This window comes from Panthera onca, chromosome C2 (assembly GCF_046562875.1).
Source record: "Panthera onca isolate mPanOnc1 chromosome C2, mPanOnc1 haplotype 2, whole genome shotgun sequence".
Classification (NCBI taxonomy): domain Eukaryota; kingdom Metazoa; phylum Chordata; class Mammalia; order Carnivora; family Felidae; genus Panthera; species Panthera onca.
In genome coordinates, this window is record NC_138347.1 from 133,472,753 (window position 1) to 133,491,110 (window position 18,358).

The 18,358-nt window shown below is 45.2% G+C and overlaps 1 protein-coding gene and 1 long non-coding RNA gene across 2 annotated transcripts in view; one reads left to right on the forward strand and one right to left on the reverse strand.

Annotated features, from left to right (window-relative positions):
* The window catches only part of GALNT15 (polypeptide N-acetylgalactosaminyltransferase 15), a 46,518-nt gene extending 32,357 nt beyond the window's left edge, over positions 1–14,161 (forward strand). The window contains exons 6-10 of the mRNA XM_060638600.3: positions 1,249–1,443; positions 3,959–4,090; positions 4,475–4,579; positions 9,498–9,641; positions 12,104–14,161. Coding sequence (XP_060494583.3) covers positions 1,249–1,443; positions 3,959–4,090; positions 4,475–4,579; positions 9,498–9,641; positions 12,104–12,250 — 723 coding nt within the window. The 3' untranslated portion in view covers positions 12,251–14,161. The remainder of the gene's footprint in view (positions 1–1,248; positions 1,444–3,958; positions 4,091–4,474; positions 4,580–9,497; positions 9,642–12,103) is intronic.
* The window catches only part of LOC144612789 (uncharacterized), a 108,467-nt gene that overhangs the window by 59,188 nt on the left and 30,921 nt on the right, over positions 1–18,358 (reverse strand). The window contains exon 3 of the long non-coding RNA XR_014135250.1: positions 12,179–12,254. This is a non-coding gene — a long non-coding RNA (uncharacterized LOC144612789). The remainder of the gene's footprint in view (positions 1–12,178; positions 12,255–18,358) is intronic.

An 18,358-nucleotide genomic window follows, 5' to 3' on the forward strand; every position in this document is an offset into this window, starting at 1 on the left:
CCTTCTGAGGTATCATCAGACGGGTAGTAGCCTAACCCTAGGTCACAATGCCTTGTCATTTCCTTACTCCATCTCATCACGTAGGCATTTTATTATCTCCCATCACCACATGAAGAAGAGTGGGTACAATATAAGATGACATTTTGAGAGAGAGAGAAACCACATTCACATAACTTTTATTACAGTATATCATGATATTGTTCTATTGTATTATTAGTTATTGTTAATCTCTTACTGTGCTTCATTTATTTATTAAACTTTATCACGGGTATGTATGTATGTATGGTATAAGAAAAAACATAGTGTATATAGGGTCCAGAACTATCCGTGATTTCCGGCATCTGCCGGGGGTCTTGAAACATGTCCCCCATGGATAAGGGGGAACTACTATAGTTCCAAAAAATAAGTATTTGCGCTAAAAATTTAGTGCCTAAATTTAGTGTTGGGCACTGCACAACTTCTCAAGCCTTGGAATCAGACCAGACACCATCACCTTCATTTCCCGTTCCATGTCGATTTGAACACGAGACTGGCTTTTTCATCACAGCAACCACTGAAAACCCAACCCCGTAAAGGTGTACATTATCGAAAATACAGCCATCTAATGTGGAAATCATGAATTATCTCAAGCTTGTAGTTTGCAGAACACCCAATAGATGTCACCGTGTTTTTCTCAAACATTTAAAATATCCTGCACGGCCCTTTGAGGTTGATGGGGCACCCCCAGGGGTACCATGGCCCAGAGTTTGGGAACTCTGTTTTTGGTGTGTTTCAGTCCACATGTTGCCTTCTGCTAGAAATGTTTTCGCTTTCCTCTTGATCCCCAGGATGAAACGAAAGGCTTCCTTTCAAATGAATTTTACTGGAGAACTCTCTGACCACCAGGGACCCCTTTTTCCCTGAGGAAGCAGCTTTGGGGAACAGGGGTGCTAATCCACACAGCTATATCTCTAAAGGTGCCAAACGTGTCCATGTGCTTTTGGGAAAGGGCCCGTTCCGGTATTGCATGGATGCGGCTCCCTTACTCCACTGGTTCTGTCCCGGGACAACCGCACCCATTCTTCCCGCACTGTCACTCGCCTGCCCGGAACTCCCAGATCTGGAAACTCTGAGGCACCCCTCGGACTATCGTTCTCTTCACCATTTTGTGTTCGTGATTTCCTGTGCATTTTTCCAGCCCCTGTCAGGATCCCTAACTCCATGTCCTTGGAGTTGTGTTCAGATATTTATTTTCTCCTTTTATGGCAGGCCTGGCTCTGTGGTGGCTCTGTTGAAATCCTTCCCTGTTCTCGGGTGGGGCACATCTATCAAAATCAGGAAGCCCAGTCCCCCCGTGATCAGGAGGCCACTCTGCGGAACAAGGTTCGCATCGCCGAGACCTGGCTGGGCTCATTCAAAGAAACCTTCTACAGGCACAGCCCAGAGGCCTTCTCCTTGAGCCAGGTAAGGAGAGATCCTGGCAGGGGCCTCTGGGCCCGGCACGGGCCGCCAGCAGGAGGCTGGGCCAAGGAGTGCCTCTCTGTCCAACCTGGAGGGGAAAACAAAAGCTTCTGGCTTGTGCTTCCCTTAAGTTGCCCCTCTCAAGTGGCCCCCTGGCAGAGCTGCCTGTCTGTCCCAAGCATCTCCACACAGCGTCACAGCTGGTCTTGGCCTGGAGCCCCCTGAGGTCTGTGGGACATCTATGGGCTGCGATCCTTTATCGTGGGGCCAGAGGGCAGACTGGGCAGGGAATAAGCAGTGACGGGTCTCAGAGCGCCCTTTCCTCCTGAGCAAAGCACTCAAACTGTGGAATCATCCAAGACATGAAACAAATATAAATATAAATATAAACATAAAAGATCCAAAACAAGCCACAAAAATTTTAAAATTTTAAACATTTCATTAATGTCCACAAACAGCACATCTTCAACTGCCACGTAGCCCAATTCTCGTGGAACTGGCACATAAATACTATTCAGCATGAGACGTGGGTTCCCATTACTGTTTCCTAGGCTGGGAGTGGGGGCTCCGAAGATAAGATTTCCGTGACCCACAAAGGTCTTGGGACAACTCCCATAAGCCTCTCACCAGCCTGCCCACACTGCTGGGTGTGCTCCATTCTCTGATCCACAAATCTCCCCGTCATCTGGTCATCTGATGACTTTCACAAGGACAATGGCACCTCCTACTGGTAAATGAGAAGACATTTGTTTTTCTGGCTTTTTTTTTTTTTTTTTTTTTTTGGTACATTCCTCTTAATTCATGTTTTGGAAATGTCCTATGGCTGACATCGATGTTAAGATTTTAATAATATCACTGCCTCCCTGAAGGTTGGAGACGTTAACTTTATGCTCTTAGTTTAAATTTAAGTAGCTAAAAATTAATTTTGCTCTACAATTTCTATCCTTCTATCCAAACCCTCACATGGATTTTGAGATACAGAAATTATAGGCACCCAAAAGACAAGGTCAGGGTTTCACTGTTGGAGGAGTTAACATTCTCTTGTTTTTCCCCTGTCAAGTTTGGTTGTACAGAAGGGAAAGTTCATTGTCAGCACATGCCCCTCATTTGAGATCAAACAAAAGGCTGGAGAGATTTGCCACTTTGTTTGACCACTGAGAAAGGTGAAGGTGATGGAAAATTCATGAAGGAATGTTCCTGCTTTGGTAGCAAAGTCCAGCCCTGCAGAATGACTGGTGAGGTCTCAAACGAACACTAAGAAAGCCAAGAAACCATAAAAAACTTACACTAATTTCCTTAGAGTAAAGAGTAATAGATCTCTTTGGTTTAATGGTAGGCAGGTGTGCTGAATAAACAAGACATCCCTGCCTTAGAGAAGTTGATCCCAAACTTTCTGTGGATAAAACTCAGCAGGAGAAACGGTCAAAATGCAGATTCCAGGGTTGCTGGCCCAACCTACTGAATCATAGTCTCTGGTATAGGGCCTAGGAACCTGCATTTTTAACAAGTTCCGTGGGCATTTCTGAGCCAGGTGCTCAGGGGATCATAGTCTGGGAAGCATACCGAGAGCATGTCAGTATGGCAGATCCACACCATTTATATCTGAGGAGTAAAAGATGGAAAAAAGCGGAATCACTTCATTCAGCCTGTTAGCCCAGTGTTTAATTGCCAGACTAAAGGCCATCAAACTGGAACTCTGACATGGACTTCTTGTTCCAGCCCCCTCTCCCTTCCTCTCCTTACCCCAGGAAATATGATCTCTCTTTTTTGTTTTTATTTTTGGTCCTTCCTACCCCTCCTTAGCACCCCTGTCTTCCCTCAAGGTATCCAGGATTTAATACTAAATGTATAGGTAGGTTTCCTTGTATCTTATCAATATAGCCAAATGTATAAATTTATACTCGAGTGTTAAGGACTTACCCGATATCCATCCCAGGACAATTGTATTATAAAGGAGAATCTCAAGGAAAGGGGATAGAGTAGCCCAAAGGAATGATTTATTAATGGTAATGGAGGAAATTGGGCACTAGGAGGGGAAGAAAAGTAAACTTGTCTTGCCCCCATCCCACCCCACAATTTCCTAGCTTATTTCATCTCAGTTGCCTTTGGGTCAGTTCCTGCCTCCATATGGCTCATTATGGTGCTGCAGCACACCAGCCTAGGTGCAAAGCCCCGCCATTTTGCCAGCTTCCACAAAAAGTCCTTAAAGCACAGGTATAATCGTCTTTGTAGACTGAAGATGTGAAGGATTGGGGAGGGAGTGCTCTCACAACCACACTGCTGGTTCCACAGCTCTCTGTAGGGAGGACCATCCTACTCTGTCCCTTCTAAACTTCTTCCCCTAACACATGACTTTCCCCGCCTGGCTACGGCCCTAGGGAACCGTGGCCTTGGTCCCCTCACTCTGTCCCAATCCTTCAGCTTCTTCCCAGCTACCTCTGTCCCTCCCCCACGTGTGAATTGTGGTGAACAGTCGGCCTTCCCCCATCTCAGTGCCCGTGTCTTTCTCCTCCATCAGGCTGAGAAGCCAGACTGCACAGAACGCCTGCAGCTGCAAAGGAGACTGGGTTGTCGGACGTTCCACTGGTTTCTGGCCAACATCTACCCTGAGCTTTACCCATCTGAGTGCAGGCCCAGGTTCTCTGGAAAGGCAAGGCATGCCCCCGGGAAGATGAGGAGGAAGGGGAGGGGATGGGCAGCCTCCCAATACAGAAACTGGATACTCAGATGTTTGTCCATGACCCTGGCCACACAGTCCCGAGGTCAGGGGAGCCTCGGAGGCTTCCATGCCTACCCTGAGGGAGATGACTGGGTTGCCCCAAAACCTGTTTCAGGTCCTTTCATCATGACAGATGTGGCCTGCCTCCTGTCCATTGGGATTAGAGGCTTTAGCTTGACCTTGCTTATTTCTGTGGCCTGAACCTGGAACCGTGAGCTACACTGCAGGGAAGGAGGAGAGGAGGACTAGCGCCTGATGGAGGGTGTCTTAACAGTGGAGGGCGGGGTTCACTTCCGTATGGATGTCCACTTTCAGCTCCACAACACCGGACTTGGCTTCTGTGTTGACTGCCAGGAAGAAGGGGACATCCTGGGCTGCACCATGATGCTAGCTCCTTGCAGTGACAGCCGGCAGCAACAGGTGGGTAGTCAGAGTTCTCAGGGTAACATCCGGGCAAGACCTAAGAATGGTTTTTCCTGGGATGCTCCTCACTTCCCTTTGGGGCACCTCCTTTCAGTGGTGCCATGTCCCCCACCACAATGACGCATCCCAGCTCTGCCCACGCCGCCCCCAGGCACAATCACAGACATGGGCCATCATCAGAGAATACAAGCATCTGAGCCTGAAGCAAATAGAGACTATCTAGCCAATGCTTTCATCTAACAGATGAGGAAACTGAGGCTCAGAGAGTGACTGACCCAGGGGTTGCAAACTCATATATCCCCAGGGTCAGGCAGGGATGAGCACAGTGAGCTGGGTGGAGGCTGCTATGCCTGAGGAGCACGTGCCCATCAGAAAGGACAGCTATGCCCGTCCCCCAGCCTCAACACATGTTTTCTCTTTTGTAAGTGGGTCCAGTATTATGAGATTAGCCCCCAAATTTAAAAGACATTGGAAATCCGGAGTTTGTGGAAAACCTCCCTATTTAAATTAAAAATCTCTAATCAGAGGTCAAAGAAATTGACACACATTTCTATCAGGGCACCACTTGAAACATCTGGACCAGCCAGAGATCCTCAGCCAGCTAGAACCAGAGATGGGGTAATATGGGTCATCCAAGTGGGCGCTGTAGGCACAGAAGCACTGAGGAGGGAAGGGGACCCCAGAGTGTGTTCCCCACTTACAGTGGTGCCTCCAACCCACAACTTGTGGTTACAGTCTTGTCTCAGTCCTCTGATTCCGAGTCCTCCCACGCAGATGTGTTGTGGCTTTCCAGGATTTAACGGGGCTCTATGGGAGCCAGAGTTCACAGAGGGGGATCTTTACTGCACAACAGAGGCCTGGTGTGTGCATGTCTGCTGTCTGTGTCTCTGTGCATATATCTGTCTGTCTGTGTGGGTGTCTCTGCATATGCACGCATGTGTATATGTGTGTGTGTGTGTGTGTGTGTGTGTGAAGCAGAGAAGGAGGGCTGGATTTGGAGCAGATAGGCCTCGTGGCCTTGGCCAACCATCTGCTGCACTTGCTAGAGTAGGGCTTCCACACAGATGGGGTCCCTGGCTCCAAGCTGCAGAGCACTGGCGTCATTTAGAAGATTTCCCAGGCACAGAGCAATTTGGTCCATGGGATTCCTTCCACAAGGAGAAAGTCTTTCATTCCACAGTCAGATGGAAAGCGGAGAGCACAAATACCCCTGGGGAACAGCACATAAGCTGTACTGGGATGCCAGGGCTGATGGGGCCTCTCCCCAGGAGAAAGGGCTCTGATGACTGCTGGGGAAGGACCGAGATGCAGCAATGAAGACAAACTGCACGACTTTCCCCGAGGCCCCACTCTGCAGTGTGGCCAGACCTGTCAGTACCCAAGATGGATAGGGCTGCCCTGGTGACAGAAAAAGCTAATGGCCCAAAGGGCAGCCGAAGAGAGATGCTGAACATGCCTGACAGGCACCCTGCCCACAGGGGGAGGCCCTTCCTTGAGCCAAGGTTCCTGTTCTTGGATATAGATGGTTCACCACAGGACAGACTATTTGAAACTGACATCAAGAAATCCAGGTGGCACCTGGTTAAAGTGTAGGCCTAGGAAGGCCTAGTAGGGCCCTCCATCCCTCCCTGTGCTTCCTCATCTTTTTAGGTTGTATCTAGTGGTTGCCTTGTGGGGGCAAGATCAACCCCTGACCCCAAATTTGGTTCAGATATTGAAACTGATGACTCCCCACATGCAACAACAGAGAATGGAAAGCATCATTATTCACCTAATGAGACTTCCTAGTGGAGCAGGACAGGCTCCCAAGCGAGCAAGACAAGCAAGACAGCAAGACAGCAAGAAGGGGCGGCTGACTTTGGCTCTTATGTGGTTGGGGGGCGGTTGGTCAGGTGAGGGTTCCCAAGCTCTGGCTGGGCTTACCTGGATTGAACTTCCCACCAGCACCAAAGAAGAAAGCACGGGGCTCTCTTAAGAGCTTGCCCAGAAGTAGAGCAAGGATATAAGGTGAAGGAGTGGAGCTTGAATGCTAAGAGACCAGACATTAGACAAGGAGTTAGACTCTTTATTACAGGTCACATCGTTCATTTAAGAAGGTAATAAATTCTAAGGACCCTTTCCCAGAAAAAAAAAAACAAACCACATATAAGCACAGCTGCACAAAATTTTAACAATTTCCAGGGTGAATAGATTCCCATGAAGCCCCCTATGGTCCCTGGCGCTCTAAAATCCCTAGTTCATAATTCCCAGAAGCTAAAGGAATGAGTGAAAGGATAGAACCATATTTCCTCCTGCAGCACCCCAGGGGTTGGTATATTTTACGCCCTCAAGTGTCTGAGAAGAGAAGAAGGTAATTGAGTCAGAGAAAGGCTCTCGATGCAGCAGGGTCATTCCAGCATCCATGAAGACCCCTTGTTTATCAGGAAGATCTCTTTGTATCTTAGGCTAAGCTTCTCTTCAAATTTGCCATCACAGAATAACTCCCCGAGGTGGTGGGAAGGCTCAGAGATGCTGGCTGAGGGTCGGTGGGTCCACTTCTTTTCACAACTTGGGTGAACCTAGAAAGGCCTAGCCCGCCCCCAAATCTCTTTTAGCCTGTGACAGGGGCCTTTGCATTAAGGTGTCATATCCCAAAGGCCTGTGTTAAAAATAAGCAACAAAGTACGAGTTGCTAGAGATATTGATCAAATGAGTCAGATGAGGCCCCGAGAGCCTGGAGGCAAATGCCAGAACATGTCTTGGAGGGAGGACCGGTGAGGCCAGGCTTGGCAAAGCAGGTTCTGGGATCCTGGAGGTGGGGGGTGCGGAGGGGGCTGGGCTGGGGGCAGGGAGGCCTGCATCTGGAGGGCACATGGGGAAGCAGGTTCTTAGGACCCATGTGGCCTCTTTCCGCTTTGCCCTTTACCAGTGTTCCGGAACACAGCAAAAGGCATTCACACCTGGCACAGGGGAGAAGGATACAGATATAAATTGCTAAGTGAGGAAGCAGTGTAATATGGTGGCAAGAGCTCACCACTTTCTGGCTGTGTGACATCAGAGGCTTCTTAAACCCTCCAAGTCTTGGTTTCCTCCTCTGCAACCGGGAATAATGCAGTCTCAGGCATGCGAACAGAATGTTCGCTTTTGTGGGTTTTCTGATTCTTGGTGGGGAGGAGGGGACTAGCAAGGACCTCTATATCTAGCAAAATTGTGAGCTGGATAAGCTGAAAGCCCTTTTCCTAAAAGCACCTAGATATGCCAGATAAAAAATTAAGAAGAAACACATAAGTAAGTGAATTTGTAACAAAGGGAAATCTCCAGGGGCCACAAATCAAGAGGCATCTGAAAATAGAGCCACAGGGCATTGGCCAAGCTATCCTGCCTCAGGATACATGAGCCATTAGCTACATGCAGTAGTCAGTGAGAGCCTACTTGCAGCCTTTGACAGATGAGAAGTTGGAAATGAGATGCCATAGAAAGCCAGCTTTGACCTTCAAAGAGTAACTTACCTGTGAAAAGTTTGACTAGAAAAATCCACCCACTGCCACAGGAAGATGACAAGGAAGCTTGTCTGTCTCCACAGGGTCTTTGTATAGGATAAAATCACTCTTAAAAATTTTTTTAACCACAAGTCTGCATCTAATATGGGTGTAGGATTCAAATTTATATGAATTGTGTGGTGTGAGAATCCTCAAGCGGGAATGGCTATCTAATTTTGGGGCCCAGCGCAAAGTGAAAATGTGGAGCCCACAGTTCAACAATTATTAAGAATTTCAAAACTGTGTAACATCTTGGGGCACCTGGGTGGCTCAGTCGGTTAAGCATCTGACTTTGGCTCAGGTCATGATCTCACAGTTCATGAGTCGGAGGCCCACGTGGGGCTCTGTGCTGACAGCTCAGAGCCTGGAGCCTGCCTCGGATTCTGTGTCGTCTCTCTCTCTGCCCCTCCCTTGCTCACACTCTCTCTCAAATATAGTAAATGTTAAAAAAAAGAAAAAAAAAGAATTTCAAGATAGGGCGCCTGGGTGGCTCAATTGGTTAAGCATCTAACTTTGGCTCAGGTTATGATTTCACAGTTCGTGGGTTTGAGCCCCACATCAGGTGAGCCCTGCCCTTCTCTCTCTCTCTTTTTCCTCTCTCTCTGCCCTTCTTTCACTTGTGCCTTATCTCAAAAAACAAAACAAAACAAAACAAAACCAAAAACAAAAACAAAAAGGATTTCAAGATAGTAACAGGAGAGCATTAAACCAAATACATTAAACCAAGAACACTAACCCCTTCTAAGCGCGAGGCCCCATGTGAATGCACAGATCACTGAGGGCAACACTGCTTCCCAACCGCAAAATTAATATAAGATCCACTCAGGTTGCACTTGGCAGGAATAAACAGAAATTGGTTTTGTCAGAGCGTGCTCTCCGGCCAGGGCACACAGGCTTCCTACAGTGAGAGCCCCTCTGCAAAGATATGCACAATCGAATCGTATAAAACACTGGAGGAAAAAAATGACCATGAGTGAGAGTCATCAGATGCAACAGACAATTTGTTTTGGGCCAGGTGACAGGCCAGGTCAGCTCTCTCCAGAAAGAGATCTCTTGGGCCTCAGAAGTGCTCCTCATGTGCTCTTGCGGTAGTGCACTCACACAACACACGGCACTCTTTTATGGCCTCACCATGATGCAGTAAGAGAGACTAATGGAGAAACATGCCACAGTGTAGAAATATGAATGCGACAGCAGCTGGCACGTGCAGATTTCAGAGGCTTGGTCCAGTCTGGCATTGCACGTGTGGATTCGGCTATGAGATACGATGTTGGCTGACCCTAAGAGAATCTAAAGATTGCCACTTGACGTCAGCCCCATTGTGAACTCCCCTTCTTTCATCTCCAGCTTTGGAGAAGGTCTCCTAGCTGTGCTAACAAACATCCCCTCTGTCCCAGCACCTGAAGCACACCGGCAGGAAGGAGATACACTTTGGCAGCCCACAGCACCTGTGTCTTGACATCAGGCAAGAGCAGGTGACTCTTCAGAACTGCACCGAGGAAGGGCCTGCTATCCATCAACAGCACTGGGACTTCCAAGAGGTAAGTAATCTGTCCAGGAAGGGCTCAACAGTGCCTCTAGCTGGGACTGTGGCCCAGGGTCTTCTAAGGGGTCAGATAGTACCATACAGGCCAGAGCCCCTATTGTTGAACTTAGTGACCTGGCATTAAGACCTCAGGAGGAAGTAAAGCCAACATTGTAGCAAAGTTGGACCACAAGCATCTTAAAGTGTACTCATTTGCCATGTCTCTGTAAAGCTCTGACCATGATCGTGGCAGAGAGAAGAGACGGTCCCTTTTTGAAGTTTATTAGCTCAGGTCACCAGTAAGACCAGGGAGCATGTTACAGTAGCAGCCAACTACCTCAGTGGTGTGGTTTAGGAGCAACAGAAAGGCCCTTCCTTCTCTACTTGGTGACAAGTGAACCGAAGACTTAGGGCCCATACATGCTCAAAGACGTCTTGGATCATTCTAACCAAGTCCTGTGGATAAGATACATCTTAGAAACAGCATGTTAAAATAATAAGAACAAGATTAGTGAGTAAGATATACCCAATATATTTCAGGCATTAAAACCTAAGACTTTAAAAAAGTATTATGGGGCACATGGGTGGCTCAGTCGGCTAAGCATCCGATTTCTGCTCAGGTCATGATCTCATGGCTCATGAGTTAAAGCCCCACATCAGGGTCTGTGCTGTCAGTGCAGAGTCTGCTTTGGGTCCTCTGTCTCCTTCTCTCTCTGCCCCTACCCCGCTCGTGCTCTCTCTCTCTCTAAGAATAAATAAACATTAAAAAAGTATTATCATTCAGCTACTGTTCATAGTAGCACTATTTACAATAGCCAAGAGGTAGAAGCAACCCAAACATTCAGCGATGGGTGAATAGATAAACAAAATGTGGTATGTATGTATGTATATGTATGTGTGTGTATGTATGTATGTGTGTGTGTGTGTGTGTGTGTATAATGGAATATTATTCAGCCTTAAAAGGATCACATGCTACAACATGGATGAACCTTGAGGACATCACACTAAGTGAAATAAATGTGTCACAAAAGGACAAATTCTGTAAGATTCCACCTAAATAAGGTATCTAAAATAGTCAAATTCATAGAAACAGAAAGTAAATAGTGTTGACCAGGGAATGGGGGGAGAGGAGAGTTGGTTAATAAATAATAGACTTTCAGTTTTGAAAGATGAAAAAGTCCTGAATATATGTTTCACAACAATGTGAATATACTTAATACTACTGAACTTTACCCTTTAAAATGGTTACAATGGGGGCGCCTGGGTGGCTCAGTCGGTTAAGCGTCCGACTTCAGCTCAGGTCATGATCTCACAGTCTGTGAGTTCAAGCCCCGCATCGGGCTCTGTGCTGACAGCTCAGAGCCTGGAGCCTGTTTTGGATTCTGTGTCTCCCTCTCTCTCTGCCCCTCCCCCATTCATGCTCTGTCTCTCTCTGTCTCAAAAATAAATAAATGTTAAAAAAAAAAATTAAAAAAAAAACAGTTACAATGGTAAGTTTTATCTTATCTATTTTTACTACAATACAAAGAAAAAAAATTAGGTAACATGTATGCTACAACATGGATGACCCTTGAAGATATCATACAAAGTGAAAGAAGTCAATCACAAAAGGCTGTCTATTATATGACTACCTTTCTAGGAAATGTCCAGAATAAACAAATTCATAAATATAGAAAGCAAATTAGTGATTTCCAGTGGCTGGAAGGGAGGGACAGGAAGTGATTGCTAATGATAGTGGGTTTCTTTTTACAGTGATGGTTGCATATACTCTGTGAATATACTAAAAACCATCAAGTTGTATACTTTAAAGGAGTAAATATTATGGTATGTGAATTCTATCTCAAAAGTACATACACAAATGGACATTTTCGGCATTGTTGGTTAAAATGTTTAACTTTTCATAAAGAAATCAATTTTTTGTTGAAGAAGGGATGGCTAGATTCAGTATTAAGTCTGGTGGACTTTGAGCAGGAGGCAGCTATAGTCTTTGAAACATGGCTGCCTTGGGCCCTCAGTGTATCCTTGAGCTTTTACTCTCTACTGCGACGTGGTGGCAACAGTACTAAATTGCAGGAGTCACAGTGGGCAGAGATCAAACTAAATCATTTTGAAAGCAGAAATGTACAAGCACAGTGATAACAATGAATTTCACCAATATGGTATAAAGACTGAACATGCTCTATACACTGGCATGTTACTAAACAGAACTAAGAAATGGCACAATTATACAATCTCAATAAAGTAATTGAATTAATGATCTCAAGGTTTCAAATGATATTTATATTCATAATATATTTATATTATATATATTTACCTAAATTATTTTTACACTAACCAACATAATGCAGTTCTTTACTAGGCGAGTTCACACCACCTCTGTAATTCTCGTAATGATTAACACAAATCTTAGAAATATCCTTCTTTGCCTAGTGATTACAGGGAAATGACTTTTTTCCCTCGTCTTTTCTGTTTTTTCAGAATGGAATGATTGTTCACATTCTTTCTGGGAAATGCATGGAAGCTGTGGTGCAGGAAAACAGCAAAGATTTGTACCTGCGCCAGTGTGATGGAAAAGCCAGCCAGCTGTGGCGATTTGACAACGTCTACACTGTGGATGAACGATGAATGCCTGTGTCAAAGGGAAAAGAGAAGTTTAGCCATTTCAGTTCATCCCCAAGGGAACTAAAAGAGCATATATATTTCATGAAGCTGACCCTTTTGTGTTTGCGCTCCTGGTGATAGTAGAGAAGAAAACTCCATGAATGAGTATAGAAAGTCTTTCCTTCTCGCCCCTTATTGCATTGACTGTTGGCTGTTTTAGAAAAAAAAAAAAAAAAAAAGGATTCATTGTCTCATTGTCTTTATCACTGGATGATGGTCATTATGTAGTACAGAAGATTGTTGTTTGTTTTATTTTGTTTTCCATCGTGCACTTGAGAATTGCTTTTATCTCTGACAAAGGAGAGGCATGGACCGTCTTGGGCAACACCTCCAGGATACATACATCCGGTTGATAATATTTTTGCAAATGGCCTTACCTTGAACTATCTGTGTAGCCAACCATGAAAGTTAAAGTGTGAGAAGGGTGTAAAGGCCTGACATCCCCAAAACTTTGGATTAAGTTCATTAGGACAAATTCCATGTTCACTGGTTGAGCCATAGCTCAGAAGAAGGAAGGGAAGCCACTGAGCAAAGAACGGGGTTGAAGAGAAGATGGAAAAGCTTTGACCCAATTCTCCAGCTCAGCCTGGCAGCTGGAAAGAGTCAGCACACCTGGAATAGGATGTTTTCATGTAAATGAGAATTTCCTCCTGACTTTCTACCTCCATTCACCCTGCCCTAGCCCTTCTCTAGCTTGGTTAACCCCAACCAGAATCTCATGCAATGTATTTCTCATTAGTCATTGGCGTTGGGTCAGATCAGACTAAGCATTCCCAATAACAAGGTGTATACAGTGGAGAAGCTCTCCTGATGCCCTGTTACAGGGTTTGCATGGACTGGATCACAAATAGCAACCTCTGCAAAGAGGCAAACCTCCACAGTAGGGAATGCCAGCATCTGAGCCCAAATTCACATGAGAGGAACCAGAGTTGGGAGTTAATGTTCGTTAGGGCTGATGTGGCCATCTCTGAGCCTCAGTCCCCCAAATGTGCCTGCAGGTTGAATGTCCACAACTGTGGGAAGAGCGTGCCTCTGCTAGAGCAGAGCCAGTGCTAGCAAGAGCTGAAAGGCTCTCCTGGCTGTGACCTGGCCTACCTAGTTTGTCCATAAAGAGCTGTGGAGTGGGGTTGGTTCTGCTGTTAAGAAGACACCATTTATGCCCATTTCTCCTCCAGGTGGAGTTTACTCTTCACATGGTCAGCTAGGAAACCTCCCTTTGAAGATACTGATCTCCTCTGGGCTGTCTCAGAACTCAGTGCATTTCAAATAAGAAAAAGTAGGTAGGAAGTGAGGGTTTCTAAACAAGGCCTATCATAATTAACATATTTTTTTCTACCAGCTTAAGTCAATGGCCTGCTGCACTTCTCCCTCCTTAGAATACGCTCCAGACCTGTGCTGTCTACGGTAGCCATTAGCTGCACGTGGCTGTTTAAATGTAAGTTCATTAGAATTAAAAAAAAAAAAATTAAAACTCAGTTCCTCAGTTGTATTGGTCACATCTCTAGTGCTCAATAGCTTCCTGTGCCTAGTGGCTACTGTATTGGAGAGCACAGATATAGAACATTCTATCACTGCAAACAGTTTTATTTGGATAGTGCTGATCTGGATAGATTCATCATCCCATTGAGAGAAGAGATTTTGGACACTGTCTTCTTCCTTCAGACATGATTATATTTAAAGCAAATTCCCCTAACATCCTGAGACTGAGATGGAGCTAAACATTCTCAGATGTCAACCTTGTAAATGGTATTAATAGTTGCAAAATAAAAATTAAACAAGACCTCTATTTTTTTAAATGAACTTAATTATTGGCATTGTGTTTGAAGTTGCTGGAATAAATTAATATAATTAAATAAAAGGCAGAATTCAATTGTGTGAGTTGTGTTTGACAGTAATTAACAAAAGGACCCAGATGGCTTATTGCTTAATTGGTTGAACAAAGTGAGAATGTGGGGTTCCTTGCTTCCTTAACCATCCCCATGATTTATTGCTTTATTATAGAAATGGCTGTCAACTTGGTCCCTGGCTGATACTTACAGATCCTTAATTTAAACAAAACAGATGTCTCCATTTAGTTCTAATAGAAATTCAACCTTCTCCTCACTGTGTAACCAAGTGTTCAAATTCTGTTCTCTGTGGATTCTGCTTTGATTTTATCCACAATGATCATTTTAAAAGTAGAGAAAACTGACAATTGGAAGATTTGATTCCCAAGAGTTTGATCTTCACTTTTATGATTGGACTTTATTGTTCAGAAGGAGAAGCAAGAGATAGATGGAATATCTTGATAGTATTCAAGTTGCTGGTTCCAGTTTGTTCTCAAGGTCTTGCTAGATCCTTGTCCTCAGAGTCCATGAGACATCTCTTAATATTTTGATTTAACCCAGCAGGCCTCAAATTTCACTGTGCTCACAAATCAGCTAGGGATTGTATGCAGATTCTGATTTGGTAGGTCTAGGGTGGGGCCTGAGATTCTATATTCCTAATGAGCTCCCAGGGGATGCTGATGCTGATCTGTGGACCACTCTCTGAGTAGCAAACATTTAAACATTTCCAGTAGTCTTCTGTTGTTACTTGGAACTAGGAGAGTCCTCATTGGACCAGTTCTTGAACTATTCTTTGCTTCTCACAGATCTTTTTTTGAATCCACATGGCAGGATGGTTTGATCCTATATGATGTAGGACAATACACCTTGTTCAATGTAATTCCTTTTCCTTTCTCCCCTCGATACTTTTCCTCCTTCTCATTCTGTCTACTAGTTCTGCTCTTTTGACCAGGAGAGTTCTTTACTTTTTTTGTTGTTCTTGCTGTTTGGTCCATGGTTATGTTGTGATTTCCTTGCTTTCCTTATCTTGCCTTCAGCTTCTCTTTTTCTCATCTCTGATCAAAGCTGTTTTTACAGCATCCATGCTCCTGTGGCAGCTTTTCTCTGACTCTCCCTTTCCTCCTTCTGGCCCTCTATGCCCTTCCATTACCAAGTACAACTGACTAATCTTGATGGAATGAACACTATCGGTTTCTCCAAAGGATTTTTGGAGCACGGATCACATCAATTAGTTGCTCCGTTTTTCAGCTCTTCTCAGCCCTCGCTTCTCTCCTGGAAGACTCCAGGATAGGAAGGAGTAGAAATGCCACTTCACGTGGACATGGGATGATTGGTGCTGCTGGAAGTGCGGCTGCTAGTCATGGGAATACAGCCCTTGTCTTGAGGAGACAGCTGCAGTCTGGCAGGCAGGTAGCCCTATCTACAGAGGACCTACAGACAGGCAGCTGTAGGGGACCCTTGGGAGATGGGCCGGGACCTGTGACCTCTGAAAACTAGCCACATCTAATAGTCATAAGATTAGATGATCAGTAAACAAATTCTGCCAAAGCCCGAAATTTGATTCCCTCAATCCTTGAGTTGCACAATAAAGATAAAGCACAACTAAGGAGATGAGATGCCAAATCCACCCTTCAACATCAGAGTCTCTGGTAGTGACATAGAGTATTCTGGTCCCTCCCACCTCCCTCTGGCCTTACAGCTTCAGGGAGCCCCTGAAGAACTTCCAACTGTCAGTATCTGCATTTCTTTGCCTGAGGGTTTTTCCTAAAAGCTGAAGAAGGCTGCTTTATGATGTGGGGCAGGCCAGAAAGTCATCCCCAGGGAGCGGTCCTCAATCAATGACTGCTGGGAGTATAGATGCCTCAGCTCCCTCATCCTCTACAATAGGATAACTCTGAGGTGTAAATTCCATACCATTTCCTACAGCTTACTGTGGGATTACTCTAATCACCCACAGTGGTAGCTGGCTTTATAATACATCTTTAATGGGCCACATCTCCTTCCCACTCCCTACTGGTGCAGGTAAACTGCTTACACTCAAATCCTTATTTCAGTGTCTCTTAATGGGAAAACCCACCTTAAGATACACGGCCTGACTCTCCAAAAGCTTCCATCTGCAGGAATTACCCTGCTTATCAATTCCACTCTTTTTTAAAAAGTTAATTAATTAATTTATTTTGAGAGACAGAGAGAGAGAGAGAGAGCACAAGTGGGGAGGGGCCCAGAGAGGGAGAGAGAATGCCAAGCAGGCTCTGCATTGCCAGCACAGGGCCCAACATGGGGCTCGATCTCAAGAACTGTGAGATCATGACCTGAGCTAAAACCAAGAGTCGGATGCTTAACCAGCTGAGCAACCCAGGTGCCCTTCATCAATTCCACTCTTTTTCAGTAATCCTACCCCATGTACCAGATGCCCCACTCCCTTGAGCTGAGCTTATCCCACTGAGCTGCAAGACCGGGGTATGGACCTCTAGGCAGCTGTGTCTCAGGAGGGAGGGACTGAGGAAGGGGCAACATCCTCAGTCCTTATCCCAAACATATCAATAATGGTAGACATCCTTCATCCCTAGGGGAAAATGACTGAGGCATAGAGAGAGGCCACAAGTATTCCACTAACTGGTATTCCTCCTTGTAGGAGCCTAAAGCCTAGGGAGGCCCAGGTTCCTCCTGAATCTCACACATACACACAAAATGCTCTCTTTCATATTCTAGTTATTTTCCAATAACTGGTGCATACCAGCGTTAGAGGATGTGCAGGCATACTAGTAAGATAGGAGTGGAGAGCGTGATTGTTCTCCATGATAAAATGAGGGGGATCCGGATACAAGGGGGTATTGAGGAAGAGATGGGCCAAATGATATGGTAAAGTCCTGAAGAGCAAGATGATCCAGGAGGGATTTCCAGTGGGGGCAGGAGGGTTTGCCAGAGGGATTTTCGGAGTTAGGTGATTAGTCCTCAATATAAACATGTTTCCTCATTTTCACCTGAAACTTTTAGCCAAGGCTTACATACTGACATGTGTGCCGTGTTGGAGGATGGGAAGGAACAGGGCTGAGAAACCCGTCTGGGACAGAGAGGAAAGAGAGCGGCCTTTGCAGGTTGGATAGATACCAGTGAGACTGGACGCTCAGGGGAAGTGGGGAAACATCAGTATAGAGAAGAACCAATATAAGTCTGGCCACCACACCGTGTCAATAAGGATAAATTCAATGAGACAAGATAACGTGTTAAAATTATATTAGATTGTGAACTAGAGTAGGGGTCAGCAAACTTTGCCTCTACAGGGCTAGACAGTATATTTTTGGCATTGCGGGGCCTACGGTCTATCACAACTACTCACATCCGCCACTGTAGCACAAAAGCAGCCACGGACAACAATAAACACGTGAGTATGGCTGTGTCCCAATCAAATTTTACTTACAAACACAGACTTGGCTCAGGGCGCCTGGGTGGTTCAGTTGGTTGAGCGTCTGACTTCAGCTCAGGTCATGATCTCGAGGTTCATGAGTTTGAGCTCAGCATCAGGCTCTGTGCTGACAGCTCAGAGCCTGGAGCCTGCTCTGGATTCTGTGTCTCCCTCTCTTTCTGCCCCTCCCCCACTCATTCTCTCCCTCACTCTCTGTCAAAAATAAATAAATAAATATATAAAAAAAAAGAAAACCAGACTTGGTGCATAACCATACTCTGCCACCCCCCTGGAATAGAGTTTTTGACCCAGCTGCAGAAGGAGATAAATTATAGATTTCAAAAAACAGAAAAATATTACCAAAGAAATTGTATGCTTGAAAAATGTAAAAGTAAAATATTTCTGTACTATAAATAACAAAAGAGCAAAGAAAAACAAAAGGGGAAAACAATATACAGCATATGTTCTCACTGTAAGCAGACCTCAATCCTTTTTAGAAAGAAATAGGAACAAATAAATCTTTTTTTTTTTCTTAATAAAAACATAAAACATTGACATTCAGCCCATAGCCTTCTTTCTTCCGGGGACCTACAGATTCCAGGGGCCTTCGTTGTCCCCAGAGGTTAGGCAGAACAAGCTTTCTTAACGAGCACACAGGCTGCAAGAACAGCAATGTGGGAGGCTGCTAAGAAGCAAAGAGCAACTCTCCGCATTTTAGCTGAGCAAACAGGATTAAATTGTGCTAACAGATGAAATTTGTTACTGTAGTTTTCATTATTGTGATGAAGACACTCACAAAGGGCAATGCACACACCCCCTCCCTTCCCTGACACAATTCTC